Source organism: Sander vitreus, chromosome 13 (assembly GCF_031162955.1).
Source record: "Sander vitreus isolate 19-12246 chromosome 13, sanVit1, whole genome shotgun sequence".
NCBI classification, from domain to species: domain Eukaryota; kingdom Metazoa; phylum Chordata; class Actinopteri; order Perciformes; family Percidae; genus Sander; species Sander vitreus.
This window is the reverse complement of record NC_135867.1, coordinates 19,968,142-19,995,105: the sequence shown is the minus strand read 5'-3', so window position 1 is coordinate 19,995,105 and position 26,964 is coordinate 19,968,142. Positions and strand designations below refer to the sequence as shown.

The following is a 26,964-nucleotide window of genomic DNA, read 5'->3' as shown; positions in this document are numbered from 1 at the left end:
CGTAGCGGATGGATGCGGGATTTGATCAACTTAAAGGGAGAGATTTCATTCATCCTACAAATAGATTTTTTTACAAAGATCAGTAACCGTAAGTAAAACGTTTATTCTCAAATCAAACTAAATCTTGATTAAAAAAATTAAAAACCGAATCACAATTTTTGGCAAAATAATTGATATTATCATTGTTTGTTCGTTCAGCAACACCAAAAAATATATATTAATGACAATGAGAGGACTAAAGAGGGAAATTGAGATGGACAACGGAGAGGGTGCATTTCAGGGTTACCTGCAGCTGCATGTGTGTGTTATACAGTATGTGAAACTAGCATATTATTCTGCCTTTATGTGGCCTTCTCCTGTTTATCGCCTCCTCATTTTGTTATCATGTCACCCACATTTCCAGAGATGATGGTTCCAGGATGATTAGCTGCATTATTTTCCTGTGTGTGTGTGTGTGTGTGTGTGTGTGTGTGTGTGGGAGGGGGGGGGTTAAGGTGCGTAGTTGGAGGGCCTGACACAAAAAGCGATTATTGTAATTGGAAGTTAAAATCTCATTTGTTTTCCCCTCTAGTACTGTCAGTACTAAGACTGGGGTCTTGTTACAAAAATTAACATTTGGTATCAGTGTCAGGGGTCATGCAAGAGAACATCAACTTATTGAAAAGACTGCCACTCAAACCGCTGAGGCAGAGAGATTATTTACTATGGAGAAAATGTTTCTGTTGCACAACCACGGTCACTAGCTGTTTCCTTTGTAATGTTTTCTAGTACTCTCTATTGTCCAGTGTCAAATGGATATTGAGACTATAAATGGCTTTGTGATAATCATAGTCCAATTTGTAGATGTTCACATTTAGTGCTTCTGAATGAAAACATTCGATGGTGCTGATGATGTTTTGAAACACTGGGCCAATGTCAATTTACATAAATACTGTAATTGGATATTCTCAAAGGCTTTCCTTATACAATGCACTGCAATGCATGTGTAAAGAATACTAACACACTGAATGTGAAACTGGCCCATTCAAATCAAATGATCTTGACTTGATAAAAGTATACAGTAGAAAAACGCAACAAAGCTGGAGGACCTGCAACCTGGTGTAAGTCCAGAGACAGAGAGAGGGTAGCAGAGACTTAAAGTAGACTTGGAGGCGCTAGAGTGTAAAGAACAAAGCCCAATCCCAAATATAGCTGTTAAAAGTGACTACAGGGTCCTGACCCTGTCTCCTGTATGTGCCATGCTGGACTGAAGGGAGGATCAAATAATGTCAGTGAGTCAATCATTGCTTGAGAACTGCTCAGCCCTCAGCAGAAGGTTGTAAAAGGTCAGCAGGATTAGTTTGTTCAGGTCCACATATTTTCCCAATGGTCATTCCATATAATTACATATTTGATAAAAAGGTTTTATGAATAAAAAATAAAAATGTAACTCATAATGAAAAAGGAAAAGATAAAATGGTTTGCATTACTGACTTAATATTTATGTCATTTTGAGCTAGTGAGCTTCTGCCCTCACCTAAATGCATTGCATGTGAGGTCTATGAAACGTGTTGAGTGCATTTCCTTCCACATAAAAATCCTATACCCTTTTTGACTGGCTAGCAATCTTATTCTTTTCTGCCTTTGCTGGCACCTTGCTGTGCTTCTTTGCACCTTATTGCCACAAACTGTTAAACCGGTATTGCTCAATAGCAATACTATTGGTCAAAAACTCCACAGGATGCCTTTAAGTAAGACTCTTGATAATTGTAGAAAAAACAACCATTTTGTTTATGAAACTTTTGATTTGGGATTTTTATTACGTAAGGGATAGAAACTTTAAAGGTTACTGACAAATGACAGCGATGTTGTTACTAAATCACATTTTTGTTGCCATTTGTACTATTCAAGAGTTTTATGGATTTCCACTATTTTTGTTTTGTATTTCAAAGCACAACTGACTCATGTCAAAACAATATTAATTTCTGTGTCCTGCATACTAAATAGACCTTCACGGCTACAGGAAGGCATGCTGTGTCTCATATCCCTGGAGTGAGTTTTAGATATCCAGTCATGTTCACAATATATTCTCTGGAAAATGTGTTAATATATATAATGTGCTTGCTCAAATGTCTCAGATTTGGCCACTAGCATGCATGTAATTAGCATAATATTCATATTTCCAAAAAAGCTCTTAAGAGCACTTCTGGCATTGTCCATTTCTCTTATTTGCCTCTTATTGCTGCTACGTTTGCTTAATGCCTGGCCTGTGTCTAGCGAACGCATGCTGTGCTCATTGCGAATGCAGTGTGAATGTGCTGTTTGGGTATGGGCCCATGCATCTCCAGGGCCCTATAATCAGCTCTAAGCTGCTTCTATCAATCTTCATAACTGTAGTAGGTTGAGGAGGGAAGTGCAGCTAATCAACTCTAACCGGCCCCATGTTCAGCAAGACTGTCACTGTTATAGCAAGGCCATATGCAAACAGTGTCCCTTACATGCGTGTCCCTTACTTACATCTTGGCCGTCTCACAAGGCCATTCCACAGATGGCTAGCTCTAGCAGAAGTCAGTTTTTGAAAGGGCCTGTGACTTTCACTGAATAGCTGTTAGTGTAGGTTAATATAGGAGTGGTGGCCCTGCAGCGGTGGCAATCACAGCTCTGATCAGAGCCGGGCTTCAAAGACGTCTGTGCAAGTTGAAGCCAGAGTTGTCATTAGCTTCTGCCCTGTGCTTGACAGCCTTTCCCCACCCCCAACTCCTCTCTCTCTCTCTCTCTCTCTCTCTCTCTCTCTCTCTCTCTCTCTCTCTCTTGCACTCTCCCTCCATCTCTTCACTCTGTCTTCCTCTTTGTCTCTCCCTCCTATTGCGCTCATCCGTGTGCAAATGGGTACTGTAATCCTGGGTCTGGGTGCTTGGGCCTGTCACTCCACATTTGCACTAAGCATCTTTCCTTCTCTCATCTTCTTTGCCCTAATTGTATTGTAATAAGCAATTACTGATCTATTTATGCACACTAGAGCTGAGATTGGACCACTTTTTAAAAGGGCATGCAGGGGAGTGGAACCGGTCCAGACAGTGCCCCTCATCCTCAACTTGTAGCTAGACAAAGACACCACTGCTGCTAATCGCTCAGCTTTCCCTCTTTCTCTCTCTGATGATCTAATCCTGCTTCACTATCTTGTGCTTTGCTTCCATTTTCTATCGTGTGCAGAACGCCCTCCAAAGCAAAAGTGATTGTGCTATTGTTTGTTGTTTATTGACTGTGTTTTCTCTTTGTGAGTCAGCTGCAGTGATGCAAATGAGCAGAGGCAGTGTTTACCTGGACTGGCCATGTTTTCTCTGTGTGTGTGTGTGTGTGTGTGTGTGTGTGTGTGTGTGTGTTCCTGCGCCTGCACAACGTCTAGGCCTTTGATCATACTACATTGCATTGACAGATGCTTTCTGGTGCTTTCTGGTTGCTTATGAACGAGGCCACTGACGGGATCTGAATGCCAGTAATTATATCCCCTTGCTAGAACGATAACAATTGTGGCTTATACAACAAAGTGCGATGGCTTTTCCTATCTGTCCCATTATTTTTAGGTATGAGAAATGACATCGAAATCCCCTGTCGGCTTCCTCCCTGTCTAGGGCTCTGTGTTTACAGCTGTTTGTGAACCTGTATGTGTGAGAGGTGGCGGCCATGATAAAGGCTTACACCTTGTAATCATAGCTGGATGTGTGATCTCAGCGAGTGTGTGTGTGTGTGCGTGCGCATTGGAGAAGGGACTGAAAGATCCACTAACAACAAATTTGCAGTAAGGAACAGTTAACAGTTAATGAGGAGTATGATAGAATGAAAAGCTCTGCTGAGAGTATAAAGAAAGAGTTGAGGTAAGAACAGTGGGAGCAAGGAAGAAGTATGGTATGCTCTTATTTATAAGTTTATTTTTATATAATATTTTATATAATGTTCATTTATTTATGTTACATGTATATAATGTTAAATGTATACGTGTACGGTGTCCTGTAGTAAAAAAACAATTCCGAACGCATGAACTTGAAAGGTTAACGGATTTTGATTTGTAATTGTTTAGCTCTGATTTAACAATTTTATTTACAATTTAAAGATTATTGACGCCTTACTGTTGATACTTGCAAATTAAGAAATACTGTAGTCCAACATTTGGCATTATATTTTGGAGAAAAAAAAAATCACAAAATATATGCCATTCATCTATGACCCAATTGTTGACATTCAGGAAATGGAAAACTGGCTACAGCTCACCCAGCACCCACATGGCCTTCATGATTTAGTTAGTTAGTTTTTCTGAACTTTTAAGACATGCGCTCATTGGGCCAAAGGTCATTAGATCCAAGCTTGTTGTTGCAACTTTTCATTTAGGGTTTGTTGATCTTCTAACATTACAATTTAACATGAATAATTCTTAATTTCCGTGTATGGCCACTTATCGCTCTTTAACTATGAAGATGCCTTGATAACGATTTTAAAATGCTCAAGTATTTATTCATCATTGTAAAATTGGTCTGTGATTTTTCTCTTAGGATACTAAGGATTTGCTGCTTTTTTAAAGGCCCTAAACAGTCAAATTGCATTTGTCCTAATTTACTGGTTCGAGGATTGGCACAGGTCAAATGGAAAAAACACGGACCAGGTGAAAATGTGTTTGGGTTTCATGCAATATGCATTTTAAGGCGTTCCTGTTCACAGATGCAATTCAGAGGAGGAGGAAAAAGACATTAATACAAATAGCCACTATGCCTGATACATCACTGCAGACTGACCACTGCTGCGAAAGAAATCAGCAAAAGCAGTTGTTTTATTGTAAGCTCAAGGAGGTAAGAGACTATAGCCAGGACCAAATAGTGAGGGAGAGAGATGGACAGAGAAATTAAAATGAAAAGATGCTTTCACAGTTACTTTGCTGCAGCTCTCCATTCATCACCACAACACAAAAAGACAATCTGTTATTTTCCACACAGCTTTACCTCCCTGTTTCCCCCGTTGACCTCATGCTTGGGTTTTTACTGACTTTTACTGGTTCACAGCAGCTCCAGTCCAGTGTGATATGATTAAGGGAGCTACTTATTAAGTAGACTGTTATTATTTTAAAGATATTATTATAAGTTTCCAAGAAAGGTTTTTTCGTAACTCATTCCATCACTGATCGTTTTGTTGACGTTATGACATTTTAGCTATTTTAACTAATATTTGCTCTCGGATAGCCTTCTTCTTGTGGGATGTACAGTATATACATTTACAGTTCCAAAAGTGTCTTTCTTCACTTAATATTCCAAGTTCAGCAGCAGAAACCTTTAGTTTTGTGCTCCACTGCTTTTCAGACATGTGCAATACACGTCAAAACAGGCACTTTATGCAAATCAGGTGAACTGAGGCTGGGCTCATTTACATCTGCAGTCTGAATAAATGCCCCGCTAAATTTAAAAATTGAGGAGATGCAACATTTTGCTCTTCTGATTGTAATTTGCGCCACGCTTGGCACATATCCCCCTAAATGTTAGAATATTTGCAAGCAGCAAATCATCCATTTGATGGATGTTTTTAAATTTGATAATGACCAATTTAATGTGTGAAAACAGCCTTCGTCATAGTAAGGCATAGTAAAAATAAACCTTTACCCACACGGAAGAGCTGAAGGATATGTGAGTTTGATGTTGGAGAAAGAAGGCTTTGAAAAAAATGCGACATTGATCTGTAATCTAATAAGGAACATTTTCGTCCTCCAGTAAAATCATAAAATGTCTTTGTCACCCTGTGTCTATCACTGCCATGCATTTCTGAATAGATTTAAAAAAAGACAACATATATCATTAGAGCTGGAGTGTGTGTAAAATTTGCATAAATATGTCACACATTTCTTTCTCTTATATCCCACTTGGGGAGTTGATAACATTCACGCTTTGTCTTTGCAGTTTCTGTTCTGCATGCGTGTTCAAAACACTAATAGCTTTTTTGTAGGTGCCACACAGAGGCTCTTTGAATTTAGTTTGCTGCCACAGGTAAAAATCCTAACATTTCCACAAATAATAATAATATTGTATGCTGCAATATTAGCTACAGGCTTATCTTTTTCAACTTCCTCAGCACTCGTAGCAGCCCTCGCTTTCATAGCACACTTAAACCAGGAGCACCATATTATAAAGGATTTGCAATGAGGTGCATTGTTTACACTGGGTGAGAAGGAGAGGAAAGACATAATACATGCAAATCAGACAATAGATTAGAGTCAAAGTGCATCAGCCTGGTCTTGAGTGACTTCGTCTTGACTTACCTGCGTGGCGTAGCCTAAAAAGATATGTCCCAAGTTTGTTTTGTTGCTTTGTGAGTCGGAGGGGTGCTTTCATTTTTTGTTTCCGTCTCTGTCTATGAAGGTTTGCCAAAAAAAAACACCTCTAAAGTTACTGGGATTTAATTTAACATATGGAGAAAGATGATTGTCATTTGTGTCCTGGTCATTTACATTATTGACAAAGTCATTTTCTTTGTCGCTACTTGGCTGTTACCAACTTTTCACCAATCTTTCTGACTCAGCAGAGCTTCACTTATAAACACCCCGGTATAGACCATACCAAAATGATTAGGCGGATTGCTGCAGCCCAAAATCCATCTATGAAAAATCTGAATATTCAACATGAACATTAGACTTAGGCATTTGACAGCACATACCTCAAACTTAACATCCTAATGAGGCTGCGCCATTTCGAGTACCTAATTGCCTGCACTGTGGCATCCCACTCTGAAACATATAAAGACAGCCTTTTGCCTTATCAGGTCCTTTTCCCACACTACAAAGCAATGCAGGGTGTAAGAACAGAACGGTAAATCTTTCTTTGGTGAAAAGACTGGGCCTAAAGTATGCAATATAAATGCTTGTATGATTTTGTGTGATGGATATGAATAACTTAAATAGCTCAGGGGATTTACTAGATGTCAGGTTTGTGCTCCCACTATTCTAGCCTCCACATCCTTCCTGGCTACTCCTTGTGATGTCAGCAACTGCTAAGAGTGTCTAACTGTGTGTGTTTGCTGCAGTCTAAGAGTAGGATATTATTGTTGAGGTGTATGGACAAAGGAGTTAAGCACTCTCTGGACAGTATTTACATGACCTAACTCAGTTTTTCTTTTAATTTTTATGCTTTTTACACATTGTTATAGTAGGCTACTAGCCTCAACTCTGCTATTTGGGCTATGTTATCGTGTTTCCTCATGGTTTTAAGGTTGAAGGAATAGATGTTTTTAGGCTTGAATGTTCAGTTTGCTAACGAACAGAATGTGATGCACTGAAGTTGCATTTTAAATGAAGAGTTTAAGTTCTGAAAAAAGACAGATGTTGTCAGTTTGAGTTGTGCTATTATTAAAATGAAGATGGTACAGATGCAATTATGGTTGCCTTAAGAGTCACAACATTAATCCAGCCTCTTCTAACTTCTGTAAATATCCAAATGGTTTAGAGCTAGCCTTCATTATGTAAGTGACGGGCAACATGAGATTTTTCAGGACGACCTCGTAGAAAGGTTCATGCTATTCCTATTTGTCATTTAGTTCTGTCTGAAACTGCTAACAGGTGTCGATAAGAGTGCACAAGAAGCTTTTTACATTTATGTCTGCCGCTCTGTATGTTTCTGCGGCATGCCTTCTATTACCATGGTAATGCACTAGGGCAGTAATTGTTGCAGCCCTTTCGCGCGCACTGTCCTCACGCACTCATAGTTCATGTGTAAGCACACGCGCACTCAGTCATGCACACTCATAACTCTCCTTACTGTCTCTTAGGGATGTGCAAAAATAACTGAATGTTTGAAATTGGGTTAAAGGAAAAACTGGGTTGAAGAGTGGTGCATTTTTAAATCTGTCAGCTTTAATTGAAGTCTTACTGGGGGAAAAAAAAAAAAAGCACCTTTAAAATACTACACCAGCCAGACCCAAATGATCTGGACTAATGTTGCTGTAAATGCAGTGAAGGAAATTGTCTGGTCCCTAGTGGTTATTATAGCGTAATGTGTGATATGGGTAAAAAAGAAAATGGTAGCAAATTTGTTAAAATGTAAAATGATCTGTGTCAAATTAAATGCAATTCCAAAGTCATTCCATCCAATCAGCTTGGTTATTTAGTTATTGTACTTGCTGTGTGTTTACGATGAGAACAACATAACAGCAGTTCTTTAAGTAGTCAGGGGATAGCTGATACATTTTCTTTAGTTAAATGCATTAAACATCCATAACGATAAGACAAACTTAATTTTGCACCAAGTGGTATAGCCATAGGCATAGAGGGGTAGAATATACAGCTATATGGCTTGACTGTTGTCACCATAGATAGAAAAATAGAGAAGGTAATTGTGTTGTACCGGGACTCAAGCAATCCCAATTAGCTATTGGGCAGACATGTCAAAGTATGAAGACGAGGCTGAAAAGTTGACTGGTTGTAGCCTGATGGAACAAGCCCGAAAAATGACCAGGGACTGGGTGGCCCAGAAGGGAAGCAGGACAAAACAGCTGATGCAGAGAGGCAAACAGAGATGAACATTGACTTGTTTTTTTTTTGTTTTTTACCTAGATTGGCAATGATAAAAGTGAGTGATGTTGATAAATACTCGCACAGCCAGTTTATCAGCAGATGTCTGGCCTGGGGTTGCCGGAGGCAGCATCCAAAGCTGATAACCTCTGAGGCCTGAGGCATGATGTTGGGAGGAAGGGGGGGTGATGCAGCTGCTGGGTCTTGGCCAGTGTATAACCCTAAACCGGTCAGTGGATATTTCGCATGTCTACCAGTATCAGTCAAACATTGCAAAGTAGAAGTAAAAAAAACATAATCTTCCATAAGCTTCACTGAGAGCCTGTAATGCTCATTACACAGCATGAAATAAAATAGTTTGATGAATGAAAAATGGAGACAACTTAGTTATACTTCAGGAGGGCTAAAAGAAAAACACCAAAAAACAGAGTTTATGTTTCTGTACACTGCCCATTTTAGGGCATCACTCCCAGCTTTACTTTGTCAGACATGGCACAGCTTTTTTTAAGTCGAAGCTGCTCTCTGTCTGCCTCAGGTGTACTTTGTCAGCCGTGCTTTAAGGGGATAATTACTGGACAACTAGATGCTACAATGCATGTTAGCATTGTATAATTTGTCTTAACATTTAGCATTTAACATGATCTGAGCAATTAACATGCTAACATTAGCATGTTTACATGCGTGGAGTTCAGCACATTAGTATGGCACAGTTACCATGGTAACATGCATGTTAAGGGTGCCATGATTCACCAAATCCACGGTTTGATTTGACTTTCAATTTTAAAGTCATGTTTCTATTTTCATTTTTGATTTAAAAAATTTTTTTCAACAGGGACAGCAATGCCACAATAAGAGCCACTAAATGGCAGATGGGTACTTGCAAAAACAGTGTTTCAGAGTTGACGAGGCGCAAATGAATGCACCATTAGTTTAACAAGGTGCACCTGAAGGCACTATGGAGTCTCTGAGCCCACATGCTTAACCCTTGTTTGTTTATATAAGTCACTCTCACTCACGGGGAATGCAAACTGTTGCCACACTGGTGACTTCAAGGAAGCAGACAGATTTTACAGTTCTGTTGTTTCTCCGTCATCTTCAACTCGGGCAGTGGCCATGGTGTCTGGAATAGTCAGGCTGCAGGCTACCGATAAGCTAATATTACCTTGTGTCTTTAGCTGCATGCTACCAGCTGGTAAGCTACGCTGTGTCTGTTGTTTTTTTCTTTGGATGTGCGCAAGTATGGAGAGAGAAAAAAATACTGGGGGAATCCAACATTGTTTTTTTGGTTTTGATAGTCGAAATCAAAAGCTCATTCTCATCAAGGATCGATTTTTGATATGTACTTGAAATCCTGACACTCCTAATGCTTATGGCAGCGTGATAGGATGGTGATGGGTATCTGTTCACTCATTCAGACGCACCTTGTCCTGTAGTACAAGACTTCCTGTGTGTATTGCTTAGTGGTATTTTTGTATATTGTTTGTAATTACATTTGCATATTGCATTGCATATATATATATATATATATTTATTTTATGAGATGGTCAAGTCTATTTTGTACACCTGAATGTCATTGCTAATTACTACACATGCTGTGTTTGCATTAGGGAAGTGAATCACAGGGTACGCTACAATACACAATATGATACACTATACATGGCTCACAATACCGATGATATTCAGCAATTCTCCAATAATCAACATATTGCTAGACAATCCTTTAATAATACATCTTGATATCAGTCAAACTAGTAACTATAATTACAAAATGCCTCTGAAAAGGTTAAGTGCAGGTTTTCTCTCTTTATTCACTGCAAGTCCAAACTGTTAGAAAACAGCACAATTCTGCAGCACAGGTTTTTCAGTCTGTAAATTAAATTAAAGAATTATAGAGCAACTATAGGTCCAGATTTTGGACTTAAACGTGGCTGGGGCATCTGTTATTTTCCTCAGACTGCTGTACGCTATCACGTTAGAAAACCTCTTTGGCTAGTTAACTTATGTTCAAGTTTATTTGATATTTGGCGCCAGTGCATTGATTATCATATCGCACGAAGAAGGATTACGATATATTGCCGTATTGCTATTTTGTCCCACCCCTAGTTTGCATATTTAAGCCTTTGGCCCACTGCACATGTGCTGAGCAAAATGTGTTGCTCTTGTCAGTGTAATACAAGATCCATGCTTATATTTTTATGGGTTGAGTGTATGGGCTCTAAAAAAAACTAACTCTTTTGGTTACTTTTTTTATTAAGTTTTTTATCTTGCAGTTGCCAGCACCTCTAACCCTGAAGTACGTACATGCTGTGTGCAGAGCTCTTTTCTCTTTTACACTTTTAAATTGGAGTTATTAATGCAGGCCAATAAATGTAGACCACTGAAATGTACCGTAGGCCTATTACAATTTCTCATTCACATCTTTTTTTCTTCTTTTTTTTTTACACAAAAGTTGGCTTATTGAAATTTGTGGTAAAACAATGTAATATAATAAGAAAAACATGGAAAATCACAGAAGGAAAAAAAAAACTGTAATAAGAGAGGGCCCATGTGTGGGAGGCTGTGTGCATATGTGCAGGCTATGTGCCTGTGAGACTGTGTGCACCTGGAAAGCACTTGACAGATGGTTACTTCAGCTCTAGCTGAATGTTGCTTCTTTTTTCTCAGTGTTAAGCCTCTTTCATAGACTGAAAGTGTCTCGGTCAGCCTTTTCTGCTCCTTTTATTTTGTTTGCCAGGAAGATTATAGAGCAGTACATCAAAAATCATTTGCCATTATATCTGTAAATTCTCAATTGGTAGCATAGATTTGGTACTAGGAAAGGATTAGATAGATAGATAGATAGATAGATAGATAGTCGTGAAAAAATTAGGACACCCATGCTAAAGTTGACTAAAAAGAGGAATTAAAAAATCATCTTTTGCAAATTGATCTTAATGCCTTAATTAAAAACATAAGGAAAAATCCAATCTTTAAGGACACCAATTTTCTTTGTGAATGAATAATGTATCGTAAATAAATGTTCTTCCTTAAAATACAGGGGCATAAGTCAGTACACCCTTATGTTAAATTCCCATAGAGGCAGGCAGATGTTTATTTTGAAAGGCCAGTTATTTCATGGATCCAGGATACTATGCATCCTGATAAAGTTCCCTTGACCTTTGGAATTAAAATAGCCTCACGTCATCACATACCCTTTACCATACCTAGAGACTGGCATGGGGTACTTTCCATAAAATCATCTCTCAATGCAAATCAAACCAGCTATTAGGCTAACTGAAATAAAACCAACTTTAGCATGGGTGTCCTAATTTTTTCACATGACTGTAGATGGATGGATGGATGGATGGATGGATGGATGGATGGAATTTTTTTTTTATTGATCAAAAAAATGGGAAATTACAGTGTTACATCAGCAAAATATCAGACACACAGCACACATACAGAATATACGTGAAATAATAGGAAACAAAATACATGAAATAATTAATTGGAGAAAGAACAAATATTCAAAATATATACAAGTTAGGAATAAAAATGTACAACTACTTAAATAGTATAAATAAAGATGCAAGTGCACCTATTGTGCAAGTTGCACTTAGTGCAGTTGTGATGCATATAAGTCTTATCTTACACTCAGTGATGAAGTGTTAGAGCGTTTTATTGCCTGTGGTAGGAATGATTTCTTGTAGCGGTCCATGCGACATATGGGAGAATGTGTAAAAAGATAATACAGTACCTATAAATAAAACAGACATTTCAATATTGTTTAATTTGTCTCAAATGTCATGGTAATACGTTTTAATTACACGTTAAATGATGAAGGAAAATCAACACCTATGCTGAACAGATGGTTTAGAAGTCTGAACATTGTTGTTACATTCCATAAGTTCTGGTTCATTTTTAATTGTGTGCAAAAGATAAAGTTCCTCACAAATTTTACCCTGACACTGGCTGAAGTGTTACTGTATTTCCCTGAGAAATTGCCCTCCTAAATTTAGTATGCACTCTCTGCAGCAGATGTTCGTGCCCTTTTTGATGCCGTGGGTAATAATCCTTAATATTCTTGCTGTTTGAAACTAAATGAGGCTTTAATGCACTCTGATTCCATCTTCCAGCACTCATTAATTGTTTTTTGAAAGTCCATAAATTATTTCTGTTTTCTTTTTTTCTTTTTCTTTCTTTCTCCGAATAAACAGTAACTTTAATGGATGAAATGGAGGTCTTTAATTCTGGGATAGTCTGTTTTGATTAGAGCCTTAATTTGAAATGTCGTGGAGTATTTTTCCTGCCAATACTTTCAGCATTTGTGGCCTTGCTGTAATACTTTTGTGTTTTTGAAACACAATTGTGTGAATCTGTGTATTCCTGTTTACCAACAATTTGTCCTCTCACTCCTCTATATCCTCCCCATCACAGGTGCTGCTCACTCAGTGTGTTTGAAGCCTCATTAAATGTGTTGTGCGATTCATTTGAAGCCTCATCACTAATCCTCTCCTCTCGCCCTTTTCTCTTTAGATGGTCACAAGAACAAAGAAAATATTTGTGGGTGGCTTGTCAGCCAATACAGTAGTGGAAGATGTGAAGCAGTATTTTGAACAGTTTGGGAAGGTAAGACTGCTTTTTATTATTACCCTCCATACATGTAGTGTGGTCACAATAACCAACATTTTGGCACTCTTCTGTTCTATTGCATGCTGTATTGTTGGATGTTTGTTGATGATGGTTGATTGTTGCTGATTATTTCAGCAATTGAAATTCATGTCATCATTAAAAGTGAAATATGTTAATTTGATAATGACACAGTCGGTGTACAGCGCCCCCTGTCACTTTAACAGTGTCACCGTGGTTTAGACCACATGGCCAGCACTAAAATTTTTACAGCAACCATGAATTTGAGCCTTAAAAGAAGCCAGCGGCAGCAGTTTGGCTCCTTTCCTAACAGTAAGACAAATAAATCGCTATTGTGACAAGCAAACAACTGAAGATATGGCAATAGCTTCACACAGCCCACCATGCCTGGTCAACAACATGCATTTTGCTCACAGAGCAAACAAGCAATGACAACCAGCTGCCATGACCACACCCCCCCCTTTGCAAAAAAAACTAAACAAAAAAACAAGCGTGTTCTTTACTTATCTATGGTAGTATGACATTGGAAACAAATAAAAGGGAATCCAAGTTAGAGTTTTAATGTTGTGGCAACACTATTCCAGTGTGGTCTGAAAGAAAAACACGCCCAGTTAATTCAGCAGAGGCTCATATTCAGCTGTTTGGTTGTGTCTGCTGCAGCAGTTTCTACATGCTGCTCTCATGACCAATACCCCCAGCAAAGTGAGCCATATATGCACAGCCTTTCACACAAGGATATGCATATTGCACACACGCACACACGCACACACACACACACACACACACACACACACACACACACACACACACGCACTCGCACACACGCACACACAGGGTTTGATACAGTAACAGCATTTCACAGATAATGTCCCCACACTGAGCGGAGATCCATTTCCCTCACGTCATATTCCACATCAGTCAAGGTCACCTTCAGCTGATCCAGTCTCTGTAACATCAGCACTTGACCTTGAGTTTAGACAATTTCACTGAAGATGGATTTTTCCTGGGCACATAATGTACCATGTCCTGAAGGAGACAAAAGAGCTGCTGTAAATTAATAGAAACTGTTGTTTTTTGCTCAGAGACAATATGCAACCAGCTCTCTCCCATGAAGCCCTGTGTTATTTCCTTGACTGAAAGTGAGCAAGGTGAAGGACTTTGTTTTGCTCTTTATCTGTGGAAGTGGCATTAAAGACCTCGCCATGGTGTGGTCTGCCATTCTAAATAAAGATGGCTTTATTTGCACAATAGAAAGCAGCAAGGAAATATTCAGCACGACTTTGCAATCAATGGATCTGAGAAAGGGCTCGAAATGATTTTCGACTTGATTGAATGACATAATTGACTTGATTATACAAAGTTTTTTGCCTCCTTGAGGAATCCTCAAATGCTTAGGAGGAAACAAACAAATCAGACTGATTGAGCAAGATCTTGTGCATGTTTCTGTGTGTACTTTTATAGCCTACTTGTGCATGCTTGGATGTGTCTGCAGTACTGCTCTCGCCATGCGTGAGTGTGTCAGCGATTAAGTGTATTTATGTGGGTGCATGATTAGGGTGTGTGTGTGTGTGTGTGTATGCGTGCGTGTGTGTGAGCAGGTTTGAGTGTCTTCAGCAAAAAAGGAAATCCGAGTGTATATATTGTAGACTATAGCATGATACAGAGCAAAAAGAATTATGAATTTCTCTTCTGTTTTGTGTGGGTCCTTCCTTTCTGCCTTGCGTATCCCAGGATTTATTAAATAACCTGCCTGTCACTGCGACCTACCATTATCGTCACATACACACCACTCTGAGGACTTATCCACAGAAAGGGAAAACCAATTAATTCAGTTTCCCCTCCATAGAATCTTGGTTGCAGTATGTGTGTCACTGTCAGTCAGTCATAAGTCTGTCTTTCTTTCTCTCTGTCTGCCTATGTGCATGTCAAGGGGGACATTAGCCGGCATGGTCGCAGGGCAGCTAGTCATTTGTATTTCTGGAAAGTATGTTTTGAAGCACTTATCAATCATCACCCAACTACAGCTTAAGGCACCGGCAAATGTTTTTCCTCACTGGGAACAAGCCATTTCACTGATATTATTTTGCAAGCACTGTGTGTGTGTGTGGGTGTGTGTGTGTGTGTGCATGTGCATGTGCATGCTAGGCAGCATAGGCCAATTAGCAGGATGTGATCCACAGAGATGGCGGTGGTTGGGTGGCAGTGGAGGGGAAACAGCTGGTGTGGCCACAGTTGGGTCACAGGTTCTGTCGGTAACCTCCACACCTCCCCTCCCTCCCGCCTCAGTCCCTCCCTTCTGTCTCCATTCTGTCAGGGGGAGAGGTGGCATTTGTTATGGGGAGAGGCTGACAGCTCTCATGCACATCGGTCTCTCCCAGCCGTCACCATTAGGAAAGAGCACATGCTCGAGACCTGGCACAACTTCAGAGGAGCTCCTCCACAGCCACATCCACTTCTTCTTTTTTTTCTCGCCTACAGTACATGCTGAAGGTGTGCATTTGAAGTGATTGTGACAGTCATTTGAACGGAACTGAAGTGTGGTTCTGTTTGACTGATTCTAATGCATCTCAGATGGATCCCATTACCTGCCTAATAGTAGCCACATCCTGCCTTTTTTTCTCAGGCAGCACACTGCACCTTAGCACTGCAAGCCAAATGAGACAATCTTATCAGCACTGCCTGGCCTCCCTTTATATTGAAGGACTCTTAACTGGAGGCTGCTGCTATTTCTGTCTTGCAATAAAGTCAAATGAATCTGTGTGCTGTGCATGCTATTATGTGCTATTGTGCAAACTGGTAAATTGTGAGGGAAGACAATGCTCGCCCTTAGAGATCCCATTTTTAGTTTTTTCCTCATATATAGGCCATGCAAGCGTTGCCATTTTGTTGCCATTTTTATATGATAATTGTGCTATGTTTACAGTAACATTTGTATGTATTCTTTTTATGGACTGACTGACTTTAATTTATTTTTAATTTTAATTTTAATTTGTCTGTGGTTTGCATAACAAGCAGATCTCTTCCCCCCCCCCCAAATAATTAAATCTGCTTACAGAGGTAACAGTCCTGACATTTAAGTTATTTTCCATAAGGTTCTTATAGTTTTTATATACTTTGCCTCCTTCAGAGACTGCGCTTGCTCTAAGGTCAAAGGTCGGGAGCAGCTTATCAGCAGATTTGCTTGTAGGGATTTTTGCGAGTTGCAAAGTATTACCATTGTACTAGTCTGAGGATCTACACACCTGTAAAACCAGCTCAGTGCAGTGACTTAATTAGTTACATTAGTTATGTTGATCTCGTAAGTATTCATTTTTGTGTATGCTAACATAAAATGCCCTCTTATTTTCCAATAAATCAAACCCCTTGTCAACAAAAAAAACCTACCACTCCAAAATGTTCTGCTGAGGCAAGCCCTTGATTAAAAATGGGAGTTGGTGTGATGACACCTTATAAATTTGGATCTGATGTACCAGCAGAGCCCTGCCCAGGCATGAAAAGGCAGTTAAAGGCATAATTAGCTGGGGTGGCTAATGCTTCCTCATTGGTTTATTGTAATCAGCTTTTAAGTGCATCTCATAGTGCCCTTATTGTGCTAAGCTGAAACAACTGCTGCTTGCTGACTCGGTTTTTGCACTCCTGTCCACTGGCTGGGCTTTGCAGTGCAAGCCTGAAGCGGACTTTTAGTTTAATCAGAGCTACTTGCTTCCATGTCACTGGGCTGCCACAATCGTCCCTTTATGTCCAGGCTGTCCTGGTTCTCATGCTCCACTGGTCCAGAGCCAGATGCTAGAGGTGGAGCTGAATGGGAGGAGGATGAGGAGGAGCTTAACCAGTTCACTGCCACTGGGCTCAGAAAGGATAAAGGTAGACGCACAAATGTCACTACTTAGACAAACAAAGCAGAGCTTGGAGTCCTAAGATGAGACAATGGTCTCATCATAGGGGAAAAAAAAGAGTGATGACACCTGTTGGAGGACATTGGAAAGAAATCGATATGAGGCAGTGGATAGACAGAGATCATTGTCAGAATACAGAGAAGAGACCTGCCTACAGCAGCATGCTGTTCCCGCCGTGTTTCACCTCTGGCCAGGCAAGCGTCTGCATACTTCTCTCCTCATGTCACTGAGAGGAAGCAGATGAGAGGAAATTACAAAAGCATCAGAAAAAGATTCCTTGGTTAGTGCATGAAATTCGTTCTGGGGCTGGTAATCTAATACCGAGGCTGACATTTTGCATGCCCTTAGATTTTGTAAATGGCAGAAAAAGAACTGTGTGACCGTCTGTAAAGACTGTATGAATTCATTTTGCATAGCTTCCTAAGTGCTTAGGCCCTTAACTACATTGGGGATTTTCAGGTAGTTTATGTAAAATGTAAATGACAATGAACAACAGTGGCATATATTGTTGTAAAATCTGTTTATTTGATCTTTCTTTGATTTCTTGAGGATAAGATAGCAGACTAAACTGCATAGATACATAAAGGTGAAATAATGTAGTGTGCTTCTGAGCCCTTTTGTATGATTCAAATGTAAAGTTGCATTGTTTGTTAGAAACCTGGACCTGAGCTACTTTTTGTATCAGCCCTTACAAAGTGCATCTAAATCACTTGGCAGTGATCACAAATCACCAATAATCATTGATGTGACATTTTGTGTTATCTTTTTGATTGCAGAATTACATTTTTACCTTGGCTGACAATGCAATTAAGCTCTTCTAGTGACAACACATACACAGGGCTTAAACTGGAAACTGTGAAGGTGCAAATTGAATGCACTTTGGACTTTTTTTTTTTTGAAGTGATGGAAGCCTCGAGGAAAGCAAAACTTAAAAAACACAATTGCGTCATGTTCATTGTCTTAAATGGCAAACATGGATGATTATTGCATAAAAAAAATACACTTTATATGAGCGAAAAGAACCTAATCAAAAGGCCACAGTCCTTCATTCCACTTCCTCAGCTAGTGCAGGTGCACATTTGCATGCCATTTACATGGCAGCTCACAGTGACCACAACTACTCCAACGTGCTGGTGTCCATCATCTGCTGACATTCTGTGATTGTTTCCTCTCTGCTGCGACGCACCCAATCAGTTGAGGATATAGTGTGGTTCCAGTGATTATAAGGAGTGATCAGAGCAGCAATGATGGAGCATGTGCCTTGCAGTGGAGATTTAGCCAGAGGCTTCAATCTCATTGCAGTCACTTGTAGTTAGTGACTGAGACTAGCAGTGAGAAGGGCAGAGCAATATAAATGAATTGGCTATGAATGTGGATACGGCTGCGGTGCTGCAGGGACACACAGGGGGAAAGGGCCGGTTAGACAAACTATTTCATATCCCCCTTGACCTTTATTTGCCCAGTGGCCCAGCAACATTTCCAATAGAGTAGCTTTTAAATGGCCAATGAAGAATTAAGCTGTACTATTCACATCATTTTGTGTGTGTGCGTGTCTGCCTTTGTATAAGAGAGCAAACGGGTGTGTGTTAATGCAAGTGTTTTCACTTCAGGTTACGGAATTTTCAGACCTTTAACAAAAGATTAAATAGATTTTTGACTATTGCTGATCCTTTGAAATACCTGTCAGACGCCCCTCCTCAAACAACTAGATGCTGTGCAGTATAGGCGGCTCACAAAGAGCTGTGGATCAGGGGAGATTGACACCTTTCGGTAGGTCTGTAGTCTCATCTCCCAGCTGTCCCTCCTGAAATGGCTCCCTCGGGATAAGCCGGGATTGGCTTGATTGTGTTATCGGCGACTGATCGGGTCATTGAATGATGGAATTTTGAGCCCCTGTTCTGCTTAAAGAATGAAATGTTTAAAGAAGATTGACTGTGATTGGATCAGATCCAGCACCTGCTCAAAGGGTCAATCAGGTGAAGGCAGGAGGCAGCAATCTCTGCTGTGCTATTGTGACACGAATAGAGGGCGAAATTAATGTGTGCGTTGGGGTAGGGTGTTGGTGGTGGATGGATGGTATAGGGGGGCGGCTAGAGATGCCATTCAACAGGGAAGAGGTTGAAAAATGTCATCAGAGGAAGTGTCATGAGTAATTTGCAGCAGTCTCACCATCAAACCGGTGTGGAGGTCGACGCCTCAACCTCAGCCTTGCAAACTGCAATCTAGTCTTTAGGGAATCCCACGTAGGATAGAGATTCAAAGAAGGGTTTATTTTCCAGATGGATGGAAAATATGTATTGATATATGCTGTACTGTATGTTGGATTGGAATAGAATGAAGCAGTGGTTCCCAACCTTTTTTGGTCTGAGGTAACCCCATAGCCCTATCAGATGAACATACATACCCCTTCATCTGTTCCCAATTCCAGAGGAATGCTTTATGAAAATTGCCTTTTAACATATTTTGTTGGCTCCAAATTGCCTCAAATGATAAAGATAGCTCTAAAATGATGTGAGAGCATGGAATTAAATGGACCCTGTGGAGTTTTCTTGTAAACAGTTATGTTTACATTTAGTGTTACTTACAAAAACGCATTGTGTATCCTTGAGGTCTAACAAACGTGTCCAAAGCATTCCCTTCCTCCATAAAATATTTACGAAGCCGATTTTTAAAGTATTTTAAATCCAGCATTTTTTACATCCATATTTATTGTCTTGCAGTCTTCCTCTTCCCGGTCTTTGCTGGCACAATGTAGCAAATGTGGGCACGTTGCCGCCACGTGTATGTCAGTGGAATATTGTGACACCATTGCGTACTCATTAGGGCTGAACGATTAATTGCATTTGCAATAATATCGCAATATGTTAAAACGCGATTTCCTAATCACAAAGGCTGCTATTTGGTCATGTGACTCGCGAGAGCAAATCAGTCTGCACTCCGCAGAGAAAGTATCAACTTAGCACGCTAACGCTACGACGTACCTTGAGCAGATTTCTGTTATTCAAACAACTCTGAGTTATAGTTTAAAACTTTTACAGCCATTTTAATAAAATGAAAGGTTTTATTTGGGCTCGAGTCCATACATGCAGTTAATGGATACAGGCACGCAGAACTCAAGGCTCGGTTAGCAACGATTAGCTCTGATTAGCGGTTAGCTCCAGTTAGCTAGCTCCGTTATAAAGATATGAAGTAGAGGAGACTGCACTGGGGAGGGGTAACAACCAGACTCTGAAAAATGACGTTCTGGGAGCTTTCACAGCAGCGTGGCTGCGTCGTTTCAACGGTTTTATTAGTACAGTTAATCCCACGGCAAGACCAGCAGCAGCGTGCTACTACTAACGTAACGATAGCCTCTCTGTCTCTGAGTGCAATGTTGACGCTATCATGCACGCGGCACGCAACTTCATGAGGGGAGGGAGGGGCTGGAGGCAGCTCTTCTGTGTGCGCTGTAAAAAATAAATACACCATTGTATTGTATATACTATATTTTTACTTATTTAACTGTCTAGTAAAGTTCAAAGACAGTGTTTAAAAAGTGCACTCCACATGTTTACATATGTTTATTACAGTAAATAAAAATTAAATAATCTAAATACTACAAAGTGTGGTAAAGCCACATATTTGTTTTTATATTTCTGCAATCTGCACTTTAGTTTGTGTGATTTGTTTCTGACTTTCATATGAATGTTTACACCAGGCTTGGTCAGTGCTCAATATACTACTGGGACTGAAGTAGTTAAATAAAAGATGTCATTCATATAAATTCATGCATCACCTAATTTCATCATCATCGTTTGTTTAATCTATCTAATCTTGTATTGTTCATACTATACAATGATGTATTGCTTGTCTTTGTTTAATAATACAGAAGACAAAGAGCTTAAAAAATAATCGCATAGTAAATCGCAATCGCAATATTTTTGAAAAAAACTGCAATTAGATTATTTTCCAAAATCGTTCAGCCCTAGTACTCATGCAAACAAACAGGGACTTGCTCATAGAAAAAAACAGCTCCGTGGCGCTACTAGAAGTCTAAAACTCCACAGGGAATCTTTCAATAATCTAATTTAAATGTTCAGTGTGCACTCTTACTACCTCAATGTATGCTACCATAATGTTACTTAGACCTAATAGTTATAGTAAATGGTGGTTATGTTGTGTATATTAGATGTATTTCTTTCTGCGGTTTACTCTCTACAAGTATGTGCCTCTCAAAACCTCTTATAAGCTTCAAATATGGATGTATTACACTTTTTCTTTTTCAGTTTAGCCAGGGCTGTTTGAAAATGAAGAAATGAAGTGAATACTGTAATGCGTTCAAGATTAAATATGTACTGTATATGTAGAATTTAGCTTAGCCTCAAACTTTTGTAACAAAATGCATTTTATTCTGGAGGTGTCAAATGTGATAGCTCATTACAGAAACTACTGTAGTAATCCATGACACTGAGTAGCTTTTTGGTGTAACCGACTGCAACTGTGGTTTTAAAACAGCGTCATTACCAATAAATACCACAGGCAAGAAATTGTGAAAGTCCTACAACAAACAGGTACTTGCTATGTTCTGTGTTTTATTACACTTTTACTGAGGTTTATCTCCAGTCAAACAATGTCACTAATCTTTCTTACTTCATGGTGGCCAAGAGTCAACACCTAGATTGTGAATAATTTGACAACGCATCATAACCAATAAATAACACAGGCAACTATTTAGTGAACTCTTTACAGCCTCTTCCCCAATCAGGGAGAGATTGGAATGGGACACAAACAAACTCTGCAAGACAAGGGTTGATAGTATGATAGTTTATCTCTCACTCAGGATGGGAATGATATATTCTTAATCCTTTTAAAACATTAAAAATGACATGCATAGTCCCCTAAGTTCCTATTTTCTCGGAAGACGGATAGATATATAGAATGTATTTCCTTGCTGTGGCTCAAATTAATGTTTTAAGTGTAGCGGAGACAAGGCATATTTCAGTTGAGGTCCACAGAAGCTGATGGCGCCCTCTGATTGACAGACCATGTGTCTCTGCATGTCACAGCCAAATGAGAAACAAAATGATGGTGTCAAATTTCAGCTCACATCTAATAGGCTTTTAAAGAGGATGCAAAACTGCTTTTAAACCAAAATGACCCTTTTTATCCTCTTCAGACATTTTTCTTGAGAGAGAAATGTCTGAACCCCCAACCCACACCCCCTCCCACTGTAGAGCTCCACGAAACCAGTGAGCATGAGCCATGACTCAGCACCACCTGGAGAACAGGCGGTTGACACAGCACAGTTCAAATGATGACGACGCAGAATGCTCACCGTACATCTGAGCTGCTCACAGCTTTATGGAGACATTTGTTAAAGGCGTTTGTCTGGTCCTCTGGATGGATTCATCTCAATTGCATTCTTTTGCCATTGTTGCCAAAATAATGCTTAAGGTCAAACTGCTACTTGGATGCTTTATACACATTTTCATGCCATTTAGAGGTATATGGTAAACAGAAAATTCAATTTTTCTTTTTTTTTAAATGTTGACAACATCCATAAATCCATAAACTTGTCAAGAGAAAAGCAGTAAGAAACAAGAGCTTTTCTACTGTCTGTCAATTTTCAGTGTAAATAAACATGTACTAAAAGAAATGTATACTGCCAGATGTTGGTTTTAAAGCCCGAGACACACCAAGCCGATAATTGGCCGTCGGACAGTCTGGCGAGGCCAGTGACTCGAGTCTGTTTGGTGTGTTCCGTCCCGTATTTTGGCTGATTTGACATATTGAGTCGGAAGGCGGGCACTGCTGGCAGTCGGACTCAAATGACCAATCTGTTTGGTAGAGTGCTAACCTGGAAACGGGGAGCGGAATGAGCGTGACTAGAGTCTCTGAAAATCTGACGAAAATCTTTTAAACTGACCTTTGTCGATCTGAAATGAAGACAGATTCAGTAACTGCATGGCCTAATTTTCACTGTAAAATGTTTTCAGAAACACGTTTCGGTGAACTATTTTAGTACAATATGAGAGCGTATTCTGAACAAGCCGCCATGACAGTCTGTCTTTGAATTTCCGGAGAAACCAGACCCACGTGATGCGTTCGTCCAATCAGCTGCCGGTTTTCATTTTTGGGCGACAATACAGATTAGCGCCGCCTGCTGTTATGGAGACGTATTACGTCTCGTCGCTTTGGTGTGTTTCGAGGCACTTTTTTGAGCAACTCAGGGAGACTGATCAGAGGGTCGGCCGTCTGGTTGGTGTGTCACGACCTTTAGAGTATGTTTCATCCATTGCCTTCCATACAGAAGCAATCAGATTTAATAACATCCTCTTCATGTATCTGCTTTTTGTGAAATGGAACTTTGAAAATGACGAGCTACATTAAAGTAAAGCGAAGAAAGCATACTTTGCCATCAGTATTTTTGATGATTGACTGGTATCCCACAACACTGAGTATGTCTTTTTTACATAGCACAATAGGACTTCAGTTTAAGTGTTGAAAAATGACTTTGAGTAGCCCATTACCTGTGCTTCTTCAGCCACCTACTGCAGTGTAACCAGGTCCACAGGCAGCTCCAGCTCATGCTATGAGTGCCTCCCACACAACATGTAGCCTTCTTGAAATCACCAGGTAAATGTTCTTACATGGAAATGTACACAATGTGCTGGGGTTTGATGTGAGTGGCTAATGAAGTCTCAAAGGTTTCACTTATCTGAAACATGAACTGCTCACTTCTGTGTGTCTGGATATCCTCAGGGTTGTTAGTGTAGATGTAAGGCCTAAACTCCTCCACTATCTTAAATGATAGTTGTTAAAGTTGTTAGAAATTGCTTGTTAGGTTTCTTTTCGACACAACTGTAAAATCCAACACTGGTAGTGACAGTCTCATTACATCCTGTGATATTAAGCTGGGGCAGACTAAGTAGGCCAAACAAAATGGGGTAATTGCAATGAAAAATGTAGTTTCAGCAAAGGACGTGAATGCAGTGGTTCCAGTTTTGCTCCAAACCTGTTCAGGGTCTTATCTCCTATTCAGCTACTTTTTATGAAACTTTGTTAGCTTGTTTTCCTGTTCTCTCTATTTCATGTGGGCAGCTTTTATTCAGTATTGTTTAAACAAGATGAAGAGACATGCTAGCAGCTCTGTGAGGCTTTGCTTGGTTACAACTGTCCGCATGCTAACATGTTCACAGTGTTAACATGCTGTTGTGGACAAAGTGAAATTGTAACCTAGTGGTGCTGGATACAAAGTCAGGGGATCACAAACGTTGTTAGGATTCATCATCTAAGAACTATGATAGTGGATTGTCAATATTTTTAACCCAAAAACAAAAATGCCCATCTCATGGTGGCACTAGAGAAAAAAATCACTATTAACGGGATCAATAAAATGATCTCAATGTAGTCCTGTACCGAATAGTTTGAAGCTTCATCTATAATGTTGACATACACATTTTAAATCAACATTTGAATGTTGTGCAGCTTTTTTTTTGCAAGTCTAATATTAGTGCTATACTATTTGTAGAATTAGATTCCATTGGTGGCTGCGCAGGATTGTTTCAGACACGTGATCACAATAATTCCAATAACTCCAGAGCATTGTTCCTGTCCTAGCATAATGTTGCTGTAAGCCTAAGGGCGAGATTATTATTTCATCATTATTATATTATGCCCTTATTGGTTTAGCCTGCTGCCTACATGTATTTATGTTGACGAAAAGAGTTATATTCATTAAAGAAAGTTGATTTAATAAAAAAAAGTAACTAATTTAATCCGATGAATCACTTTATTCAAATTAAGGATTTTGTTGGAGGATTTTTAATTTATTTAAAGGGTGATGACATCATAATATATAACAGACACCTGAATCTTTAGTAGAAAACCTCAATAGAAGCTTTGGATGTAAAGTAAAAATGGCATTCGGTACAGCCATATCTCAATGTATCCTCTGGCGACCATAAATCTCTGTACAAAATGTTATTGCATACTATCCCATAGTCAGTAAGATATTTCAGTCTGGACCAAAGTGGTGGTGGCTAAAAATGGTCAAATAACTAATACAGCTTTCTAAAGCCATAATAAATTCTGGTTCACGTGTTGTGTTCTTACTGTATGTAGAGCTGCATGTGGAGCAACTTATCTATGGCTTTGTTGGCACAGAGGGCAAAGCATGAGGGTTTACAAACTAGGGCTGGGCAATATATCAATATTATATCGATATGTTATGTTCTATTATTTGCCTTTATACACTTAGTCATTGTATCCACATTATTGGTGATTAATTGTGAAAACTCTCATTGTGTAAATTTATTGTCAAAGCACCAATAGTCAACCCTACAATATCGCCGCAATATCGGCATCGATGTATTTGGTCAAAAATATTGGGATATTTGATTTTTTCCATATCGCCCAGCTCTATTACACACAGGGTGTCAATGTATTTGTTAATTTATAATGGCAACACGCATACAGTAAATTAGTCAGTCCTTATTCACTTTACTTCACAGAGAGGGAAATGCCTACTCTTCAAACTACAGACACACTGTTTGCATGGTATTGCAAAGACCATTTACTCAGATGTAAATTGACCACTGATGATTATGTGCCTGACATTATTGGTTAGAGTTTAAAATGAGTCCACTTACCCACCTATTTGCATGTGTGTTTAGTTAATAGATCTAATCAAAGTCCTCATTTGATCCGCTCGCACTGGAAACAACCAAAGACTCGAAAGGTGGCTGAAGCAATATACTAGGCAAATTGGAAATCTATTTCAAACTTTACGAGTATCAGAACCGATATAAAAACAATATATTGGGCAGTGTTGGTCTACTCTGATCATTAACTGTTTAAACAATTACCAGGATGTTTTGAATAGTAAAGTAATAGCTTTCTTGCTGTTTCTTTCTAAAGCCCTTTTTGTGATGATTGAAAGGAGCACATGTCACCATCTGATAGTAACAAAAGCTCATTTTTTACTTGAGGCAACTGCACAGTATGGCAGTCAGCAACTCACAGGGGCGCTTTCATGGATCTACCTGGGGCAGACAAAACTGAACAAAGATGTTTGACAGTGTAACGCTAAGATTTATGTTACTGGTCGACTACATTTGAGGTGAAATAACCTGTGCTCATGTCCTCACACAATCAGTACAGGTGCTATTTTTTTAAGGCATTCATTTTCTTTTTTTTACACCTGCATTTGTCCCAAGCATATCGCTTGCAGTAAAATGGGTCAGTTGGACCTTAAATCCCTGACAAGAGCTATGTAAATGAAAGTAGGAAATGGATTGTGTTGTTTCTTTCACACCTTGTATCAGCAGATCAGTTTTAATCAATGGTAGATGGTGGAGTTGTAAAGCCATTTTTGTTTAAATAACCCTGTTTGTGTTTCTACATGGGGAGAGGGGGGAAGAGAAAGATACTGATGGAGATGAAGATAAGGCAGATCATGATACAGTATGAATATTAAATGTATCCTTCTTATTTTGCATTTTCTTTAAAAAAGAAAAACGTCTAGCTGTACACGTACTGTCTATCATAAAGACAATGTAATCTGGTATAATATAACATACAGAGGATTCAAAAATAAGATAAATGTAATGCCATGTCAACAAGCGCTCGTCATTTACCTTGAATTCTATGCATTATTTTGTCTGTGTGCTTACTATGTAGTGAGTGAGCGGACGTGCATACGATGCAAGATGGTGACAACAGATCCCTTATCGTAGATGCCATGCCATGAATAATATTTAGCTTATTTTCTGAAGTGGTATCTCAGGGTTCTGGTCGAATTGTCTAAAAGCTAAATAAATCTGCTTGATTGAACTAATGGCACACAGCCAGGATCTGGCACCAAGTCTTGTCTCTCAGCCTAATCTTTTTGTCACGGACACATTGACCAGGCTCTGTCACACACACACACACACACACACA

General features: G+C 39.4%; 1 protein-coding gene across 9 annotated transcripts in view; it reads left to right on the top strand.

The window, feature by feature from the left end:
- The window catches only part of LOC144527342 (RNA-binding protein Musashi homolog 2), a 246,984-nt gene that overhangs the window by 63,986 nt on the left and 156,034 nt on the right, over positions 1–26,964 (top strand). For all 9 annotated transcript variants that reach the window (XR_013502816.1, XR_013502817.1, XM_078265280.1 and 6 more), the window contains exon 6: positions 13,034–13,126. Coding sequence is in view for 7 of the 9 variants with exons in the window: in XM_078265280.1 (XP_078121406.1) it covers positions 13,034–13,126 (93 nt within the window). In the remaining 2 variants the exon portion in view is untranslated. The remainder of the gene's footprint in view (positions 1–13,033; positions 13,127–26,964) is intronic.